At 45.1% G+C, this 17,827-nt stretch overlaps 1 protein-coding gene across 1 annotated transcript in view; it reads left to right on the top strand.

Moving 5' to 3' along the window:
• The window catches only part of NUDT14 (nudix hydrolase 14), a 50,724-nt gene extending 42,417 nt beyond the window's left edge, over positions 1-8,307 (top strand). Inside the window, exon 5 of the mRNA XM_042866486.1 lies at positions 6,705-8,307. Within this exon, the coding sequence (XP_042722420.1) occupies positions 6,705-6,945 (241 nt within the window). The 3' untranslated portion in view covers positions 6,946-8,307. The remainder of the gene's footprint in view (positions 1-6,704) is intronic.
• Positions 8,308-17,827: the final 9,520 nt, after the last annotated feature.

The following is a 17,827-nucleotide window of genomic DNA, read 5'->3' as shown; positions in this document are numbered from 1 at the left end:
ATTCTAAATGTTATGATCTTGCTGTTGGCAGCGTCCTGTTACTTTTCCTTTAGCCAGGCTGGTGTGTCTCTTTGATCCTTGAGCATTTGATGCAAAGACAAGAAATAATTGGTCCCTCTAGGCTCTGCTAAGGGCATATTTTTTCTATAATAGCTATGTTATGTACTAGAATTTCAGGGCTTTTTCTAAGTGCAACAGATTTTTCCAAATGGTTTATGCTGTTTTGTGCTGCAACCATTAACATAAAGAGATTAACATAAGTGTTACATGAATGTACGTGCATGCCATTAATGGTTGTGTCATACAATTCTTTTATTATTTGTCATCCCAACGATCCGTGTCATAGATGCTCTGTATTATTAATTGATCCATTGCAGCAGTTCAGAGAGAAGCCTTGACAAATGGAATCGGAAGGAATTTGGGGAGGATCTCCTGTTCCAAAGAAGAGGCTCAGCTGGATTTATGTCATTTCTAACAAGCATGCATCTGTGCTTTCTCTAAAATGACATCATTTCACAGCCTTTCCAAGCATTCAGTCTGAAGTGTCCTTACTATAAGCAAGGTTTTCCTGATATCTGGTCTCATTTTCCTGTTCTTCATTTCCAGGCTGTGATTTATTACCCTCTTCCCAGCAGACATGACATACATCTGTACCTACTGTGTATTTGCTTGAACATGTCTCCTCTTGATTTTATTTTTGTCTATGCAAAGCTGTCTTCATTGATTTTACCTTTCTCTTCAGACAATGCTTTCTCAATGTCTGATCATTCTTTCTGCTGTCCTCTGCCTTCTTTCCATCCGTTCTGAATCTTTCTTAAGTGGAGCCTGAAGTGGAGCACAGTACTTGAATATGAAAGTCTTAAAACAAAATATTGAACTATGTTAAACGGAGTACCAGCAGAATCCTGTTTGGTGTACCTTTAATTTGACAGTGGTGTTCACTTTGTGAGTGCCATGTTCATACTGGTTTTGCACCAAATTCAGTTTCTTCAGTTTCCTACTGCATTGTGATTTCCAGATTTCTTACTAAACTAGTCACATTAGTGAAGTTTTAATAAATTGAAGGTACATTGGTTTTGCTGCTGTTCCTGTTCACCAGTCCCATTATCCTGTTACAGCTGAAATAGTTTGTATGTGACACATTCTTTACAAATCTGTTAGCTGTTGGCTCTTTCCTTGATGCAAGCATTAAAAATATTTATAGAAATATAATTCAGAATTACTAAGCCTGCTATATGTTTGTAGATGAAAGCTCAGAATTCCATGCACAGTGAGAGGGCTTTCACGCAAGCAAGGACTTATGTGATCCATGCTTTGGTCTGAAAGGAAGGAGTTGTCTTGTATGCTTCATGTCACCTGGTATCATGGTAATGAGAATGAAATTGCCTAACTTGAATAAAGGCACATCTGACAGAAGAATATGGAGAGCAGAAGATGCACCAAATGGAAAGGGAGAAGCAGTTTTTGCTAGAGAGATGAACACAGTTCTGTGGATTGAGAAGGGGAGGGACATGGACAGTATGTGGTGAGAACTCAGAGTAGGGGTTGAAATGGAATAGAAGTAGGCTCATTTCACCATTACAGCAAGTTTGTTTTCTGTTCCATCAGCAGCTAATCCACTCTTGCAGGCTCCATTTTCCATTCTGAATGTTTTGACACGTAGTAGTGTGCTGAGTTCTAGGCTGCTGTGTGTATGGCCTCAGTCGAAAATGGCATGGATGCAATGGTTACACCCATTGGAACCATTTAGACCAACAGCAAAATGAAGATCATAGAGCAGCAGTGGGAGTGAAAATTGGGGCTTCTTGAAAACCGTTGTCAGTGGAACTGTTAATCTGTGGGATTTCTTCCCGCTTTGTTTTCCTGAATGCAAGATTTCAAAGGTGGAACGAGCCTTTCTCATATACTAGATTATTATTATTCTTTCTGTCATTGAATCCCAGCAGCTTTCAGTTTGAATCCCATTTGGAATTAAGCTTTTAGTTAGTTTCATAGCTTGAGATACTATCTTCCTTGAGACTTGTTTCGTTACAAGACTGAGGCAAAGAAATGCTTTGTTGTTACTAAACATGTTGTCATAAATATTGCATCTTGTAATATTTTCTGCCAGTTCTTGAAATGTTTGGTTGTCGTGAAAAATATTTATAAACGTCAGTAATATGTCACCCCATCAGGAGAAAGGCTATTTAGAGCTTCTCATTCAACTTCTTTCCCCCTTATTCCATCTTTAGTTTCTCCCAGAGGTTGGAGAGAATATAAATTGGGTACAATAGGTCCTGCAGGTTCTCAGCCCTCTAAAACGCTCGGATGGATTAGTTTAAGGGCTTACCTATATTAATAATGGCACTTGCTTTAATCTTTCTACATTTGAAACTTTTCCAGAAGTATACAACAAAGGAGAGTATTCACAGAATTAATATTGGATGTTCCAATTGCTGTGCCGTGGCTATTAGCCGGTGTGCAGTGAGGTAAAAGTGGTCTGTATTCACAGGTCATTATGCAGACAGAGTAACGGCCTCGAAAATGTCGGAGTGCATTATAATTAGAAAGATCACCTGCCAGTACACCTGTTGGGTGATGGCATAATGTAATATAATTTTATGTTAATTACTTCTCTGCTTTTCTCCTGCACCTGCTGCTTATAAAGTCAGAATTGTGCAAAGGTCTTAAGAAGTGACAATAGGAGCTGCATGCCGCTGTTCATCAGTGTACATCTTGTGTGCCTGAGTAGTTCCTGATTTTAGCATGGATAGCTGAGATTTCTGTCATTTATTTGTAAACGTGAGTTACGTATCCACTGTATATCCAAATTTCTGTGCTAATATGAACAGATCAGTGATGTTTCTTCATATATCATTAAAATCTGAAAGATGGGAGAGTCAGCTATTAATTACCATCTATCAGAAATCCGAGTTTAACTAGAAAGTTAATTAGTTGATAGTAAGTTAGTTAATAAGTTAATCTCAATTACTTGTTCCTCACATTTCAACAGAGGAGCACGGTATCAAATGCTGTCTGTATTCTCACAGGTGCTTGTCTGTTCCTTTAAATTGAAATATTGAATGTAAAAATGGATTTGAGTAGAGGAGCACCTGGACATGAGAAAAGGAGAGAGCTAATGTTAAGTGTGTGCTTTCGATTTTGACCTGCTCACAAATGTTGACGTGTGCATATGTGTACCTGTTTGAAGCAGAACTCCCCATCGCTGAGCACAGGCACTCACACGAGGTGGACTCAATCTCATTTGTAGCTTTTAGGAACTACTTAACTTTTTTCTTTTTTTTTTATTAAGATTCTACCAGCCAACTGCTGGTACAATCAATCAAATACGTTACCTTATGAACTCGGTGAGTGAGAAGTTCTGCTTTGTGAGCTCGCTTTCATGTGCTGTGTATTTCCTGATACATTTGATAGAAGGGAAGAGCTAAAGAAAGGCTTTGTGGGAGCTGCTGTTGCCGTGCTTCAGAAACAGCTTGGAGTGACAGTCTCTGTGCTGCAGCCTTGTGCCACCCCTGTGCGGGAGGGTAGGAGAAGCACTTTGCAGTAATGCTGCAGCTGCGTCTTTGCTGCTCTGATGCCAAGTGTTGTTCACAGGTCTGAAGGAATAGCGTGGTTTGAACACAATGTTTGGGCAATTTAGTTGAAGTGAAATGTGGGACAGCAGTGTGCAGTCTTGTTTTGATGTAGTCAACTGAAGCTGAAGTTATTGTTATGATGAGAACCATACCGCTTTGGTATCCTTAGTTTGACATGCTTACATTCTTAGACCTGCTGTTGACAAAGGCATTGGGGGTTTCTAATCATCTCTGAAGCAATGCTTAAGGTTTAGTGCTGAGAGTCTTTTAAAAGTCTGTCTCTTGAAGGTAGAGTTTGTGAGCTTAAGCCCTAATGATTTGCCAGAGACTTTGTCAGCCTTGTAGCTGCTAATTGAACTAACTATAAACTCAGAATATCCTTCTGAGAAAGAGACCAGGGAACCATAGCTGCAGTTTGTATAGATCATTTGCATTTGTCCCACATTGGTAAATGAGAATCAGGCACCATGCAGACGCATCAAAATCCATCTGGAACAGTGAGCTAGGTCAGGCCAGGCGTAATAGGTCTGGGTCAGTATGAGCCATGCCATGCCTGGTCTGAGCAGCTTGGGGCTAAACCTACAGAGTGAGGCTGAAGCTTGAAGGGCCAATGCTGTGAGTTTAGACCCTGCTTGCCCTCCCCCAAAACTGCATCTCTCTTGTGTTAAAAGGGGAGACACCTTTGTCAGGGGGGTGGTTTTCCCATCACTGGCAGTTCGGGTGTGCTGACCCCTGTGATTTTCACAGATGCAAAGCTAATGAATGTTGTTGTAATCTGTTAATAGGTAACTCATTTTAGACCAAAAGCATTTTATTTGTAGCATGAAATAGTACAGAAAGGAAAAACATATGTTGCAGACTGAGGATAGAGAAAGAAGGCAGGAGAAAAGGGAATATGACCACAAATAAAGGCACACCAAAGTTCCTTGAACAAAGTGCTCAGAAAATAACTGGGAAAGGATAAGAAATTTCTAGTAACAGATAAACCTGAAAGCACACCTGAAAGCAAAATTGCAGCCTCTTTAGCAGTCACTTGCCTTCTGCCTCTCCCCTCTTTTCCTCCCTGTGCCCACAGATCAGTGAAATGTGTACACAGTTTCCAAGGTACATGTTAAAGCACTTTATTACTTTATCCAGGTGGAGGCTTGGGTTGGCTTTGAAGCAACAGACCTGCAGAATTTTCATTTGTATAAAAAACCAAAGGTACTAAAAAATGGATTGCAATTAGCACTGATATTTTTACAGTTTTCTAAGGACAAGCAGAATACAGGAATACCTGAGAGTCTGGAAATGTGAAAGTGGTGGGCAATACTGGAGAATGTTTAATTTAGTAAAGGGCATTGCACATAGCTCCATGCGAGAACGATCGAGTGACAGAGTGAGAGCATTTGGAGAAAGAAACATTAAATTAAAAGATGAGAAAATATCTATTACCTGCTTTTATAAATTACAATATCTTGCATATGTTCCTGTGTCTTAATGAAGACACTGAAATGGGCATGGAGTTAGGCAATAAGTCAGTGAACGTGTGCATAAATAACACAGTGTGCTTAGTCACCAAAGTCACCCAGCTAAATGGTGAGGGGATCTTAAGCAGTCTTAAGCATTCTTCACGTTTATTATACTCCTACAGAAACAACTGCAGAACAAGTGTCACTGTACAGAGAGAGCAGCAAACCTGGCTCTAGGTGATTCGGAAAAATCCTTTCTGCTTCCTCCTGCAGAAAAGAAGGAAAAGAGGAAAAAAAAGAAAAGGAAGAACAGAGAATGGAGTGTTTCATCATTGCAGTGACTGAAATCACATAGCAGCCTTCATTCTGAGTCCTTGAAAGTGTGAAAGATGCTTAAGTATCTCTATCACTTCGTAGGGATGGAGGAACGATTCCGCAGGGGTGAAATGCCTTACCCAAAGTCAAGAGTGGTCTGTAGTGGTCTTAGGAAAATAATACACTTTTTCACTCCTGTGTTTAGAAAAGGAGGTGTATATTGATGTAAGAAACCAGTTTCAATAATCAGCGTTAATTGTCCAAACAAGATAATTGCCACTGTTCTTAGAAAGCTGAGATAGCTAATGGATTCCTGCTATAGGGTGTCCTTTATGTCGGGTTATTTGCAGACTGGCTGGACCAGTGACTGAGCAGGGATGGATATGCACTCTAAGGTTGTAACACTGCTACAAATCTTGGCATCCTCTGTGTATATAACAAAACAGAGGCTAATTTTTCAGCTTTGCCTAAGTCCTGATACATAGCTTCAGTGAACTCTGGATCCAGCTTCAATCTGAAAAGTCGCCTGTAATCATATGAAATGACAAAATTGCAATTACAATGTGAATATTTTCTTGGAAGGACTAAATGAGTGGATTATGTACTAATCCCTTATTTAAAAACATCTAAATGAAATAGTCTCAAGGAAATAGAGGATTAACAAATAAGAAGTATAATGCACAGCAAGTGGTCTGGCTGAAGAAAGATGATATAATCTAAAATATCCTCAACTAAATCCACTGTAACAAATTTAGTGGGAAGACAATTACTTCAGATACATGTGAGCTTACAGTGGTCCATTTGGGTCAAGGCTAAAGTTCAGGAAGGATAGAGAAAGACTTTCAAGCTGCCTTTCTATTGTACTTCTCCAGTCCACGAACAGAGGATTCCAGCTGTGAATGGACCTAATCTTCTTAAGAGTAAAAAATCTAAATATTTGTGTAAAAACAAGTAAGCAAATGTAGCAATAATAGCATGCAGATACACTGAGGAGCTTCACTCTGTTGTTTGTAGATCTGTGTGAGTCATGGCGCAGTCCTGTTCTCACCAAGATTAATTGAAAGAACTTCTGTTGATTTCAGTGTATGTAGAACAACTGTTCACCAATTAAGAAAATGTTTCTTATCTTCCCTCACACTAACGTTTCCCCGAAGTCGCAGAATATATTTGAAGACAGAATGATTTAACATGCAACTGTATTCAAAACCGATGACGTTTTGACATGAAAGTTGTATTCCATTTCCATATTAACAAATTGCTTTTGAAAGCTCTAAATGACACTGACAGAGAGTCGGGACCCAAGTGAAGGATTCAGGTTTCTAGATATCGTTTTTTGTCTAAAATTTCCTCTGCTTTTTTCCAGGTCTGGAGTAGGTGTGACAGGTTCCAGGCAGACGTTGTTTTATGCAGAAGTAACAGACCAGATGAGAACGAGTGAAGGAGGTGGCCAACCTGAGGAAGGAGAGCTGATTGAAGTTGTAGAGATACCTTTAGAAGACTCCATGAAGTTTGCTTATGATGAGGCTTTTCCCAAGACGATGGGTGTCATCTTCAGCTTCACGTGGTTCCAAAATAACATAGCACCCAAGCTACCAAAAAAATAATATAAAAGCACCCTGATTTCAAGAGAACATCTCCTGCTGGGTCCGTGGGCACAGAAAACTGCAAGTCTGCCTGCCTTCATCAACTCACCTTGCTACAGTTTTCAAATCATTCTCACTGTAAATTTGGAATTAAAATCCGAAGTAAAATCTGAAGTAATCCATCATTAGCAAAAATCTGGTGAGCTGCACTGGGGCCAGTAATTGTCTCCGGGAGTCAGGTGTTAATTCTCAGTCAAAGCCTAAGGAGATGTGCCTGGTTCTCCTTTTTCATGGCATTGTTCTACCACTGTTTTGAAGAGATGCTCAGGGCCACAGTGCAGCTGCTATGCCAGCCTGTTGCTGTTGGCTGTACATTCTGGCAGCTGTGTATTCACTGGAGCTCTCAGAGCTGTTTGTCCTAATATTCTGGGGAAGGCAGCACGGCTTCGTAGTGACAGATATCCTAACTATGTTGCTGAGTTCTGCACAGCTTTCAGGGAACAGCTTTCTCTGTGTAGCTCCTGTACCAGAGAAAATGCTTGCATTTCTGAACATGCAGACTTTTATTCCATAAGCAAACATGTCTGTAAATCCTTTTGCTAACACGTCGTTCTGACAATAGACCAGCTGTAAGGCTGCGTACGTCTGTTTGCTCTCAGCAGAACGCTGAGCAGCAGTGGTGGGGTGAGTGATGGGGGGTTTCTACGGGAACACATGCTTCTTTGTTTGTTTTATGGATAGTACTTGCTTAATTAGATCAAACTTTGTCCTCTAGAGCAGGACCTGAGAGGCCAAATTCTTCTCATTTGACTCCAAGGTGGCTAACACAAGTGATTTCTCTGTCGTCTCTGATTCCATATCACCAAAATGTGAAGAGTGGGACTTTCCCTCCAGTAACGCTCCTTTGAAACCCCGCAGTCAGAAGTGCTTTAATGAGAGACTTTATCATCATTTGTGCAGTTTACACTGAAGGCCATGCAGCTTGCACAGACATACTGAGCAGCACAATTTGATTTAATAAAGTGGTCTAATTGAAATGTATATTATTCTGCCAGCATGATTTAGATGTGGACTGTTTGTCACGTGAAACTGTTAATAGCATGAATGAGAGAGAATCAAGTCAGGACATTTAATTACAGAGTTGTTTATGTTATTCACTGAGTTAGTGTTAATTAAGATGTCTGCATTATCTGTACTTGCAGGACTGTGGAGGTATGAAGTATTTTTAGAAGACGAGTAGAGGGAATGTGCAAACTTTCACATAGCAGCTGGAATAAGTGCAGCAGGGAAGTGATTTGAAATAGCTGCAGATCTAAAGAGGTGCTTAATAAATTAATATAATATATAATAATAATATAATAAATAAAATGCCTTTAAAACTGGTGCTCGCCTCTTGTGCTGACGGGAGGAAAGCTCACTGAAAAGCGACTGGAGAGAGCTGTGGCAGCCTGTGGAGTTGGACACCTCTCATGAGAGTTCAGCACAGTTGCATTGAGTTGTGCCTGTGGACAGTCGAGGGCTGAATAGTCATGAAAAGTAAATCAATTTGGTCTGTCTGATATATTTACATTGGAAGATGTTTTAGGGCATGGTCTGCATTGTTGTGCATCATTACAGTGCTCAGTATGTGTCCTATAGCTGCTGTGGCCTTCAAAACTGAATAAAATATGACTTATTAATAGTGCCTTGCCTGCCCAGGAGTGTCAGTGTTGGGAGAGGACTGAGGGCAGTGCCAGACTTCCCAGATCTCACCCACACTGCTGCTGCTGTGAGCAGGAGGCTGCTTAGTGCAGCCCTCCCCTGGACACGGTCCATTGGACAGAGTTTAAAGTACATTCATCCTTTTCCTTCTTCCCTGTTAATTTTGGTGGTGATCTTTATGAGTAATCAGGACGGTTTGAAAATGCAGGAGAAAGGGTTTGGACTTTTTTCCAAATGGTGGATGATTCATATATACAAAAATACGACGAGAGCAATTCAGATCCCACTTTTTTTCATCAGGGCTCATTTCAGAGATCATAATTAGAGCAAATCTGATATACATCGGCCAAGCCCAGGCAGGAGAAAAGTGCTTCTAATGGAATCTTGAAATCATGTCTGCATTTCAGACCCATCCTTCGGACGTGCCACCACACATATGGCCACGGAGAGCCCGCGTTTGGAATAAAACACAGTCCCCATTTGCTGGTAATGAATACTGACTCCGGCTTACAAAGACCTGATCTGATCTCATCCCACCTTCCCCGTGAGATCAGCGTCTTTCTTTTATTGAGCACAATCGATCAGACCACACTTAAATAACAAACCTTAGTGTCTCTGATCTTCCCGATGTGGCTTTGGGAGATGGAGATAATCGATCGATACCAAAATGATACAACGAGCTTTGTTAGAAATCATACAATAGTGGCTACGAAGTCATCATCAGATTTACTATGAGATGGCAGGAACGACACGGCCAGTGCTTTGTGAGCACGCGGATATTGTGTATTTTTGTTCTTCCTTGCCATATTTGTGTAGCACCTACCAGCACGATTCCCACTGATGAATCCTGGGCCAGGTGCCGCGGCTGCAGGGCTGCTCCCCGCTGGCGGCCGCTCGCCTTTTTGCCTGCTGCCTCATTTCCATCCCTCCCCGCCGCGGACAAAGGCAGCGTGCCCCAACTCCCTGCAGGGCTGGGGCCAGCCCAAGGGCAACCGATATAATTGCTCCTCAAACGCGCGCGGACCGCGCAGGGCGGCCCACCGGCCGAATGGGATTTTTGCTAAATTAGGACAATTGCCGAGCAGGCTTCATCCCCTGGCCGTAGCTCTATAGATAGATGAAAGGCACGCCCAGTTGTGAAATCTGTTGAAATGGCACACCTGGTGCTGTCTGCAAGTCTATTCACAACCGTCAGCAGGTGCGACTTGGCCTTTGTGGCCATAAAAGTCTGTGTGTGCGGCTCCCGCTGTGCTGCCTGCTCCTTCGGTCCCCCTCTGCAGGCTCCGCAGATTAGCGCTTGTTTGAAGCCGCTCGGAGCCAGGGCCTGGAGCATGCAGCAGTTCTGGAGGAATCGGGATGAGGCACTTGTGGTTCCCAAGAAGGGACGTGGGGTGGGATGGGCTCACCTCCACTACGGTGCCGAGTTCAGCCCGTCTCTGCGCTCAGCCTCACCAAAGAGGATTTGCTGCACGCAGGGATGCACAGCCCCCACTCACATTTGGTTTAAAGAAGGATGCAGCTGCCTGTTGTAGAGTTTGCAGCAGGTTTCCAGTGGTAGTTTTCCCTCGTGCTGGATTACTTGGGATTTTGCTTGATATAAACCAAAACGATGTTCATATAAATCCTTCCGCAAAAGTTACTCCTCAACTCCTGGAACTGTATAATTCTTGAGAGCCTGTCTCATTCTGTAATCAGGAACACATTTTTACAAGGGCTTTAACTGCTCTCCAGATAAATTACGAGGCAGCAGCAGCAGTCAGTCCATAGCTAAATGGCCCGGATTTGTGGTGCTCAGAACTCTCTGGCCTGCCTCAGATCTGTAAATACAGCCGTGCACTTATAAACCCTGCCTTGCATTGCTTTGCTGCTGGACAGTGCAATATCCTGTGCTGGCCAATAAAACATTCAAAAGCAGTGGTGCTCTGAAAACCCTTTTGGACGCTGTGCTGTGAAGAAAATGGGCTGTCATGTGAGGTTGGCTTCTTCTCCCAGGTAACAGAGATAGCACAAGAGGTGACGGCCTTCAGCTGCTCCAGAGGAGGTTTGGGTTGCATATTAGTAAAAATTCCTTCTCGGAAAGAGCCGTAATGCATTGGCACAGGCTTGCCTCTGGAGGTGATAGGGTCACCATCACTGTAGATATTCAAGAACTGTGAAGGTGTGACACTGAGGGACGTGGTCGGTGGGCATGGTGGGGGTGTTGGATTAGATGATTTTGGGCTTTTCCAACCTTAATGATTTTATGATGCAGGGACAGCAAGGAACAGCTTCCCTCATGCCCTGACTCCACTACAAATGCCTGTGCTCCTCTTGTGTCTCCTGGGGTTGAGTGCTGGGTGGGGGTGTGAGGAGCAGAGCATTTAACAGTAACTTGATTCGATCATTTTACAAGAGAGGAACGTTGCTGTAATCATGATGGCGGCCACCTCCAAAGGGCTTTCGCTCATGCAGTAATCACAGACAAGGCACAACCAAGCACTCCAAAGTGCTAGAAACAATTTAAGAAATGTTCTTGGGACAAGCAGTGGGTGCTGTGCAAACACCTCCTGGGCTTTCTGAAAGCGGCCCTGGCTGCCCTGCCCTGCAGGAATGCACTTGCTCCGATAACCCACAGCTCCTTTCGTAACCTCTCTTCCTTCGGGCTCCCCAATCCCACCCTGCACTTTCGGGGTGTTTCTTTGGCAATGGGATCAGGAAAACCAAACATAAGGTATCTCAAACCCTCCTTTCCTATTCAGCATGCGGGTGAGGGACAGCACAGCACGCTGCCTCTAAGGAGCAGGGAGTGGCGAGATGGGCTTCCAGCCAGATGAAAGCAGTTAGAATGATTAAGGTTGGAAAAGACCACTAAGATCACCAGTCCAACCCCAACTCACCTCACCATGCCCACTGACCACGTCTCTCAGTGCCACATCTCCATAATTCTTTAACACCTCCAGGGATGGTGACTCTACCACCTCCCTGGGCAGCTGTGCCAATGCATCACCACTGTATGTGATAAGAAAGTGATTTTGGGGGAATGAGGGTGCTGAGGGAGGCCCTGCTGCTTTTGCCTGGCTTTGTGCCTTCGACTGCTCTGATCCCGGTGTCCCCACTGAGCACAGACAAAATAATGCTGATATAACCAAGGAGTAAGGGCTGATTCCAGGGGCTTTTCAGGCACTGGGCAGCATTAGCGTTTCTATTTGTCAGAGCAGTGACAGCTCCTCCAACAGAGGATTTAGCTCCTAGATGGACACTAATGGGCAGATTTTTTTTTTTTGCTGGCAAAAGCAATGTGTAAATACCCTGCAGTTACTAATATAGCTCAGCTTCCAGCCAGATTAATGGGAGGTGTCAGCAAGCACAAAAAGAAGCAAAAAAATGGAGGGGACAGTCCTGCTTCCTGCAGTCCCGTGGCTGATCCTAATGCCCCGTCCTTTTTCTACCAGTCAAAGCTGATTGGCAAAGCTTTTTAATTCAAGTCTTTAAGCAGGATGATCAGCCTTTACTTAGCCAGTGTTGATTTCCACTTGACCAGACTGCCTTGCAGCAAGGTATCGTCTTATGCCACAAACCTTCTTACAGGAGATAAAGAAACTGAGACCTCCTCAATCCTCCTCGTTACCACCCCGGCCCTAACAAAGGTGCCCATCCCACTGCCCTCGTGCTGTGGGCTGGAGTCCCAGCGCTGCTGCAGTGTGAAGCAAGCCTGGCTCCAGCAGCACACAGCTCATGGCACGGCTCCCTGCCTATTTTTAAGATAGAAAGAAACGGGCTGATGGCAAGCGGCTGCCCAGCATGGGGCTCCAGCCATCACCCACCGTATGGACAGCAGAGTGTTGGGACAGGGTGGCAGCTCCAGGATGGGTTTAAGGATGTTGTTGGAGATCCCGACCCTGCCGAGCAGAGATACGAGCACACCGCACAGCCCCGTCATGCTCAGCACTATTTATTATCATAGTCATAGAATATCCTGACTGGAAGGGACCCACAAGGATCATCGAGTCCAACTCCTGGCCTCCCTTCCCTTGGCCTGGGGGCACGCAGCAGCATCCACACTGAGTGGCAGAGATGTTTAAAAAAACGTAAATGCCAAAAGATTGAATATTAGATGATTCCTCTAAGCCTGTCTGTACGTTAATATTCCTGTTACTGAGTACTGGAAGACCACTGCACTAATGCCCCTTATAAAACCAGCCTGAGTTTTAGTGCTCAGAAAGCTGCTTATCTGCTCCTCTGGACTAAGGAGACTCAAATGCCTTTTAATTATTAAAAGGGCTGAATTATGTCTCGGTTTAAACCTGGAACTCAGAGGACCCACAGACCTCTAAAGGAGGCAAAGTCCTTTCAAACCCAAGCTCAACTTCCCAGTAAGAGCACGTGTCTTCAGGAGACATCGCTTAGTAATTTATTTCCTTGTCTGCTTTCAGCTGAACTCATTTCCAAGTGGCTTCCATTGAACTGACTTGATGAACTTGAGCTTTCCAGTCCTCAAGGAATGCCCCAGTGCTGAGTGATGGGGCAATAGCAGGGAGGGACCCAGCACCCGACCCTGGTTTGTGGGTCTCGCTCTTTCCTAAAATAATAAAATCATGCAATCATAGAATCGTTAAGGTTGGAAAAGACCTTTAAAATCACCGAGTCTAACTATCAACTCATCACCACCGTGCCCATTAAACCACGTCTCCAAATGCCACATCTCCATGTCACAACTGAACCTTTATGAGGGACATCATTTCAAATGGGATGGGGACCCGGCCGGGGCAGCACTGTCATCTGTTGCTGGAATGGCAATACCACAGCAGTGGGATGGGATGGGGCAGGACAAGCATCTGCCTCCCCTCATCACCCCCTGCTCCCCCCTCAAATTTGGAGACTGAGAGTTTAAATTAACAAAGCTCAATCTGCTTACTTGTACAACCTAATACAGCCCGGTAATCCTGGGAGAGCTCAGCATCAAAGGCTAGCGTTTCACTTGCAAGCTGTTAGAGCTCTGAAAATGGAGTTCTGCTTTATGGAACGGCAGCCCTGCATAAGTGCCAAGCTCCTCCAGGCCCAAGGATGATAGACAAAAGCAGCGGACCTCCGGGGGCACTGGGTGTATGCTCTGCTTGCAGATTTATGGGCCTGTCCTGGCTTTTGTCACTTGTGTGCGGCACAAGTGCTGTATTTGACACTTTAAATCAAAGAACAAAGAACGTCAGCGGCGGAGGGGACGAACCTGAGCCGAACTGATTTGTTTATCCTGCAAATCAGCGTCTGCCTAAGACCTATTTCTTTCAGCTCTCAAGTTGTCATCATGGAATATTTTGCCTTCTGTGCAGCCTAATTACAGGCACGGGAGGCGAAAGCTCTCATTTTGCTCACAGCCATCAGCAGGGCTGTACTCTGAACCAGCACACTTAAGCCCAGCTGTGCTGCAAGGTTTTAGGCCTTTCCCCATCTTTGTAGCCCTCCTTTGGACAATCTCTTCTCTCTTGTGGATGCCCCGTCCCTGGGGGCATTCAAGGCCAGGCTGGATGTGGCTTGGGGCAGCCTGGTCTGGTGTTTGGTGATTCTGTCCATGGCAGGGGTGTTGATATCCGATGATCTTTGAAGTTCTTTTTAACCCAGGCCATTCTAGGATTCCCTTCAGGAGCACACTTACCTCCTCTCTCCCCCAGAATCCTTATTCTTTCCAAGAGTGCATCTCCAGTTCTGTTGGTGACAGCCTGCAATGAGATGTTGTCTTCCTGCCCTAACCCTGCTGCTTATCAGCAGCCCTGGGGCTACCCCAGTGGTCCTGGTTGCAATGCATGGCCATTATTTCCTCTTTAGAGCTGCAGAATTAGGTAAAACAACCAGCTTCCCCCCACGTTTCATATTTGCAGCTGCAGGTTGCAAACTAATTAGCTCCCCTATCTGCAGTCATCTCCAGCATGCCCATTGGGTCTTCTTTAAGAAAGGGTCATTTAAAGAAGAGCAGTACAGAGCCTCAAGCACTTAGGGTTTTCTTGGAGACATGAAGAGTTTTTATCCTTAAGTCACTACGTTCAGATAATAGCACTTTGCTCCCCTTTACTGATAAAGAGCTGAAAACAATCCCTGTGCCTGGTGTTGGTGTCTGCATGGGAGGGCTCAGAAGTTGTTTCACTTCCATGGCACCTCCCTGGATGCTTTCAGAGCAGTGGCCTCAAACATCCCACGGCTTTCAGCCTGGATGCAGAGCTTACGGCAAAGCAATACTGCCCTTTATGTATAGAGATGATATTAAAAACACATCCTCTGAAGGTCAGCCCAGGAGAACCAAAGAGGCAAAGGGCTGGATACAAACTGCTGTGTCCCACACATCTGCCAGGGCTGGAAGGGAAAAGGGAGAGTGAAAATGAAGGCAGAGCATAAGCAAAGTCCTCTCCTGGTGTCCATGCAGGAATTTGGAGCACTTGAATCGTCCATCTGCATGGAATAATTTCCAGGTCTGACCCTGATCCCCCTGCATGCTGAGGCAGGACTACAGGAATTTGTAATCAGTGCTGCAGACATGATTTAAGACCCTATAATATGTATCTCCCTATCACATCACAGCCCTTTGCATCGAGGAGCTCCAAGTATTGTATTTTCATGCATATAGCCAGCATCTCAGATAACTCACACCACTGTCCTTTGCAAACAAGAACTTTGTTAATCTGCATCCTGAGATAACCCAGGGGTCATATCAGAGGATCAGTTATGGACACGGTTGGGGCGCAGGGCAGTGAGTGGTCACCCCTCCTTCATTGCAGCCTGCCCCCTCCATCCCTGCTCCCATCTCCCTGTTCTGCAGCCCTCAGCTCCCCCCAGCCCACAGCAGTGGTTTCAGTCACCGGGGCCAGCAGCACCTCGTGCACCTCGTCCTGACCCTCTGCCTGCAGGTTGGGGCTTCAGGTTATCTCTACGTGTTCCTGGCACGTGGACCTCTGCGGGTTCAGCCCCAAAGTTGTGCTGAGAAGCAAATCATCTGGATTTTTTTGCTTGTCTTGCCTTCACACAGGCTTCTCTATCCAGATCATCTTTCTGCATCTGTCTGGGTGCAGACAGCAAAACCTCCCTGATGCAAATTTCCCTGCCAGCCTGCAGAAGCTGGGCAGAGCTGAGCATGTACAGGGATGCTTTCAGAAGCCGTGAGCCTAAAATTAGACTTCTAATGCCACGTTTGGCACCTGAGAGCTGACCTGATTTTCAGAAGTGAAAATTCACAACGTGGTGCGTGCATGGCTGCAAACTGCATCGCAGCAGTGAGCCTGCAGCAGTTGTGGATCAGCTTCCCAAATCCTGCTTTGCACAGCTCGGGCAGGGCTGCAGCACAGCAGGGTGCCATGCATGTACAACCCAGCTGCCCTCATTAGGGGGCTCACCTGCAGAACTGATGCATCAAATCTATGCCTCCACTTTGCCTCTTGCAACCCCTTCCCACCTGCAGAAATGTCTGCTCTTCCCTTTCAGGTGCTGTGCTCTAGCAAATTTGCATTTATTCAGCTGATAATGACACAGTGCATTTGCAAACATCAGCTCAGGGCAGAGCAATTGGCCAGGGAAGAGTTTATTTAAAAGCACTGATATATTTTATGGCTTTAATATGAGCTGCACAAGGCCAGCAGCTTCTGCAGGACAGTGACACACTACAACTTTATTTTAGCAAAACCCATGGGTGTCTGAGCTCCTCTGCACGTGCTGCACCTTGGGTCCAATGTTTGTTTTCCACCAAATGAATTATATCCTCATTGCAGGGTTTGGTAGAAAGGGTTTTGAAAGCAAATGGGATTGTGAAACACTTTCACTGCACCTAATGCATTGCAAATAACAGCAGGGGAAAAAAAAAATACAGCACTCTGGAATGCTGAGAAAATTGCTTTGATAAACCAAAGTGTTTAAAATCAACTTTAATGTTACTGATTTTAACCCGTGTCGGGAAGCTGAAGCAATACGAATTCTTGTTGGAGTTTATGAGTTCAGCCTGAAGCCTCTGTGGAAAAAAAAAAAAAGCAACAAGGAACAAGAATTAATCAGTGATAAATTAGAGAGGCTTGTGTCATCTCAGAAGACAAAGCACTCCAGCTTATATCCTTTAACATCCTCTGGATGTATTGTTTTCTTTCACAGAGGAAGATGGCATCCCAGGCAGCACCTCGGGAAGGCATTGGATGGAGCGTGCAGATGGATGAGTCCTCAGGACCCTCTGGGTCAGGACCGTCCATGGTTCAGCCCCTGACCCTGAGCCGTGCTGAGCAGTGCCTGGTTTGTGAGGCAGGAGTGCACTGGCTGCTCGCTGCTTTTTCCTGGAAATCTCCCAGCCAGCTGCTGCTGTGGCCTCATCTTGTCTGATAGGATCAGAGCCTGAGATAGCGCAACCGGAGGCCTAAAGGAGCGCTGTCACCTGCTCCTCACTTGCTGCAATGAGCCCCCTAGGGCCCGATGGTGATGGTCTGTAGGGTCCCCCTTTTGGGCCCTCCTGTTTGCAGCCCTCTTCTCTGCAGAGCAGATGTCCCCAGTACGCATTTTAAGTCTCTCCTTTCAAAGAAGCACAACATAACCCTGCATGTGTCTCCAGGTTTCCATAGACGTGGTTGTGTAGAACTGCTTCTTATCCCCTGTGGGCTCTGTGCTATCCTTGCTCCACCCCAGGCTATAGAAATGTGGAAAAAATGACAATAATGAAAAAAGAAATATCTTGCTGAAGTAGTTCTGCTGTACCAGGGGCTGGGCACTCACAACAGGAGTGCAGGAGCCCCATATCCAGCCCCAGCTCCTCAGCAGCATCACCCAGGTATTGTTCTTAGCTCCTCAAGGCCAAGCCTTGCTCTTCCTCCACCATAACCCATCCCACTTCCCTACATCAGCTGAGGCAATTTGCTTTGCTTTTCACACATACCAACAGCACCCCTCTGAGTATTGCATTCTACAAGTCCAAGCTTTTAAACACATATACCAATATGTACCATTTCTGAAAGTCTGTTAGCACTGGCAGAGCCCTTGGTGTTGGGTTACAGAACTCTAGGGGCAGATAGTAACAGCCCTCAGTCTCATAGGCACAGGTTTAGGACCAGGACAGCTCTTTGGGTGTTGAGTGCTGGCCCTATTGGCCACAACCCCCCACGTACTGATGGCCACAGCACTGCCTACACTTGGGGGCCAGAGAGCCAACTGTGGGCCTGAAATGGCAGAGCCTGGCAGCAGAATGAGGGTGTGATTTGGTCCTGCCAAT

The sequence above is a fragment of the Lagopus leucura genome, unplaced genomic scaffold (genome assembly GCF_019238085.1).
Source record: "Lagopus leucura isolate 7727_CA_CO unplaced genomic scaffold, USGS_WTPT01 Super-Scaffold_1, whole genome shotgun sequence".
NCBI lineage: Eukaryota > Metazoa > Chordata > Aves > Galliformes > Phasianidae > Lagopus > Lagopus leucura.
This window is presented reverse-complemented; position numbering and strand designations above follow the sequence as displayed.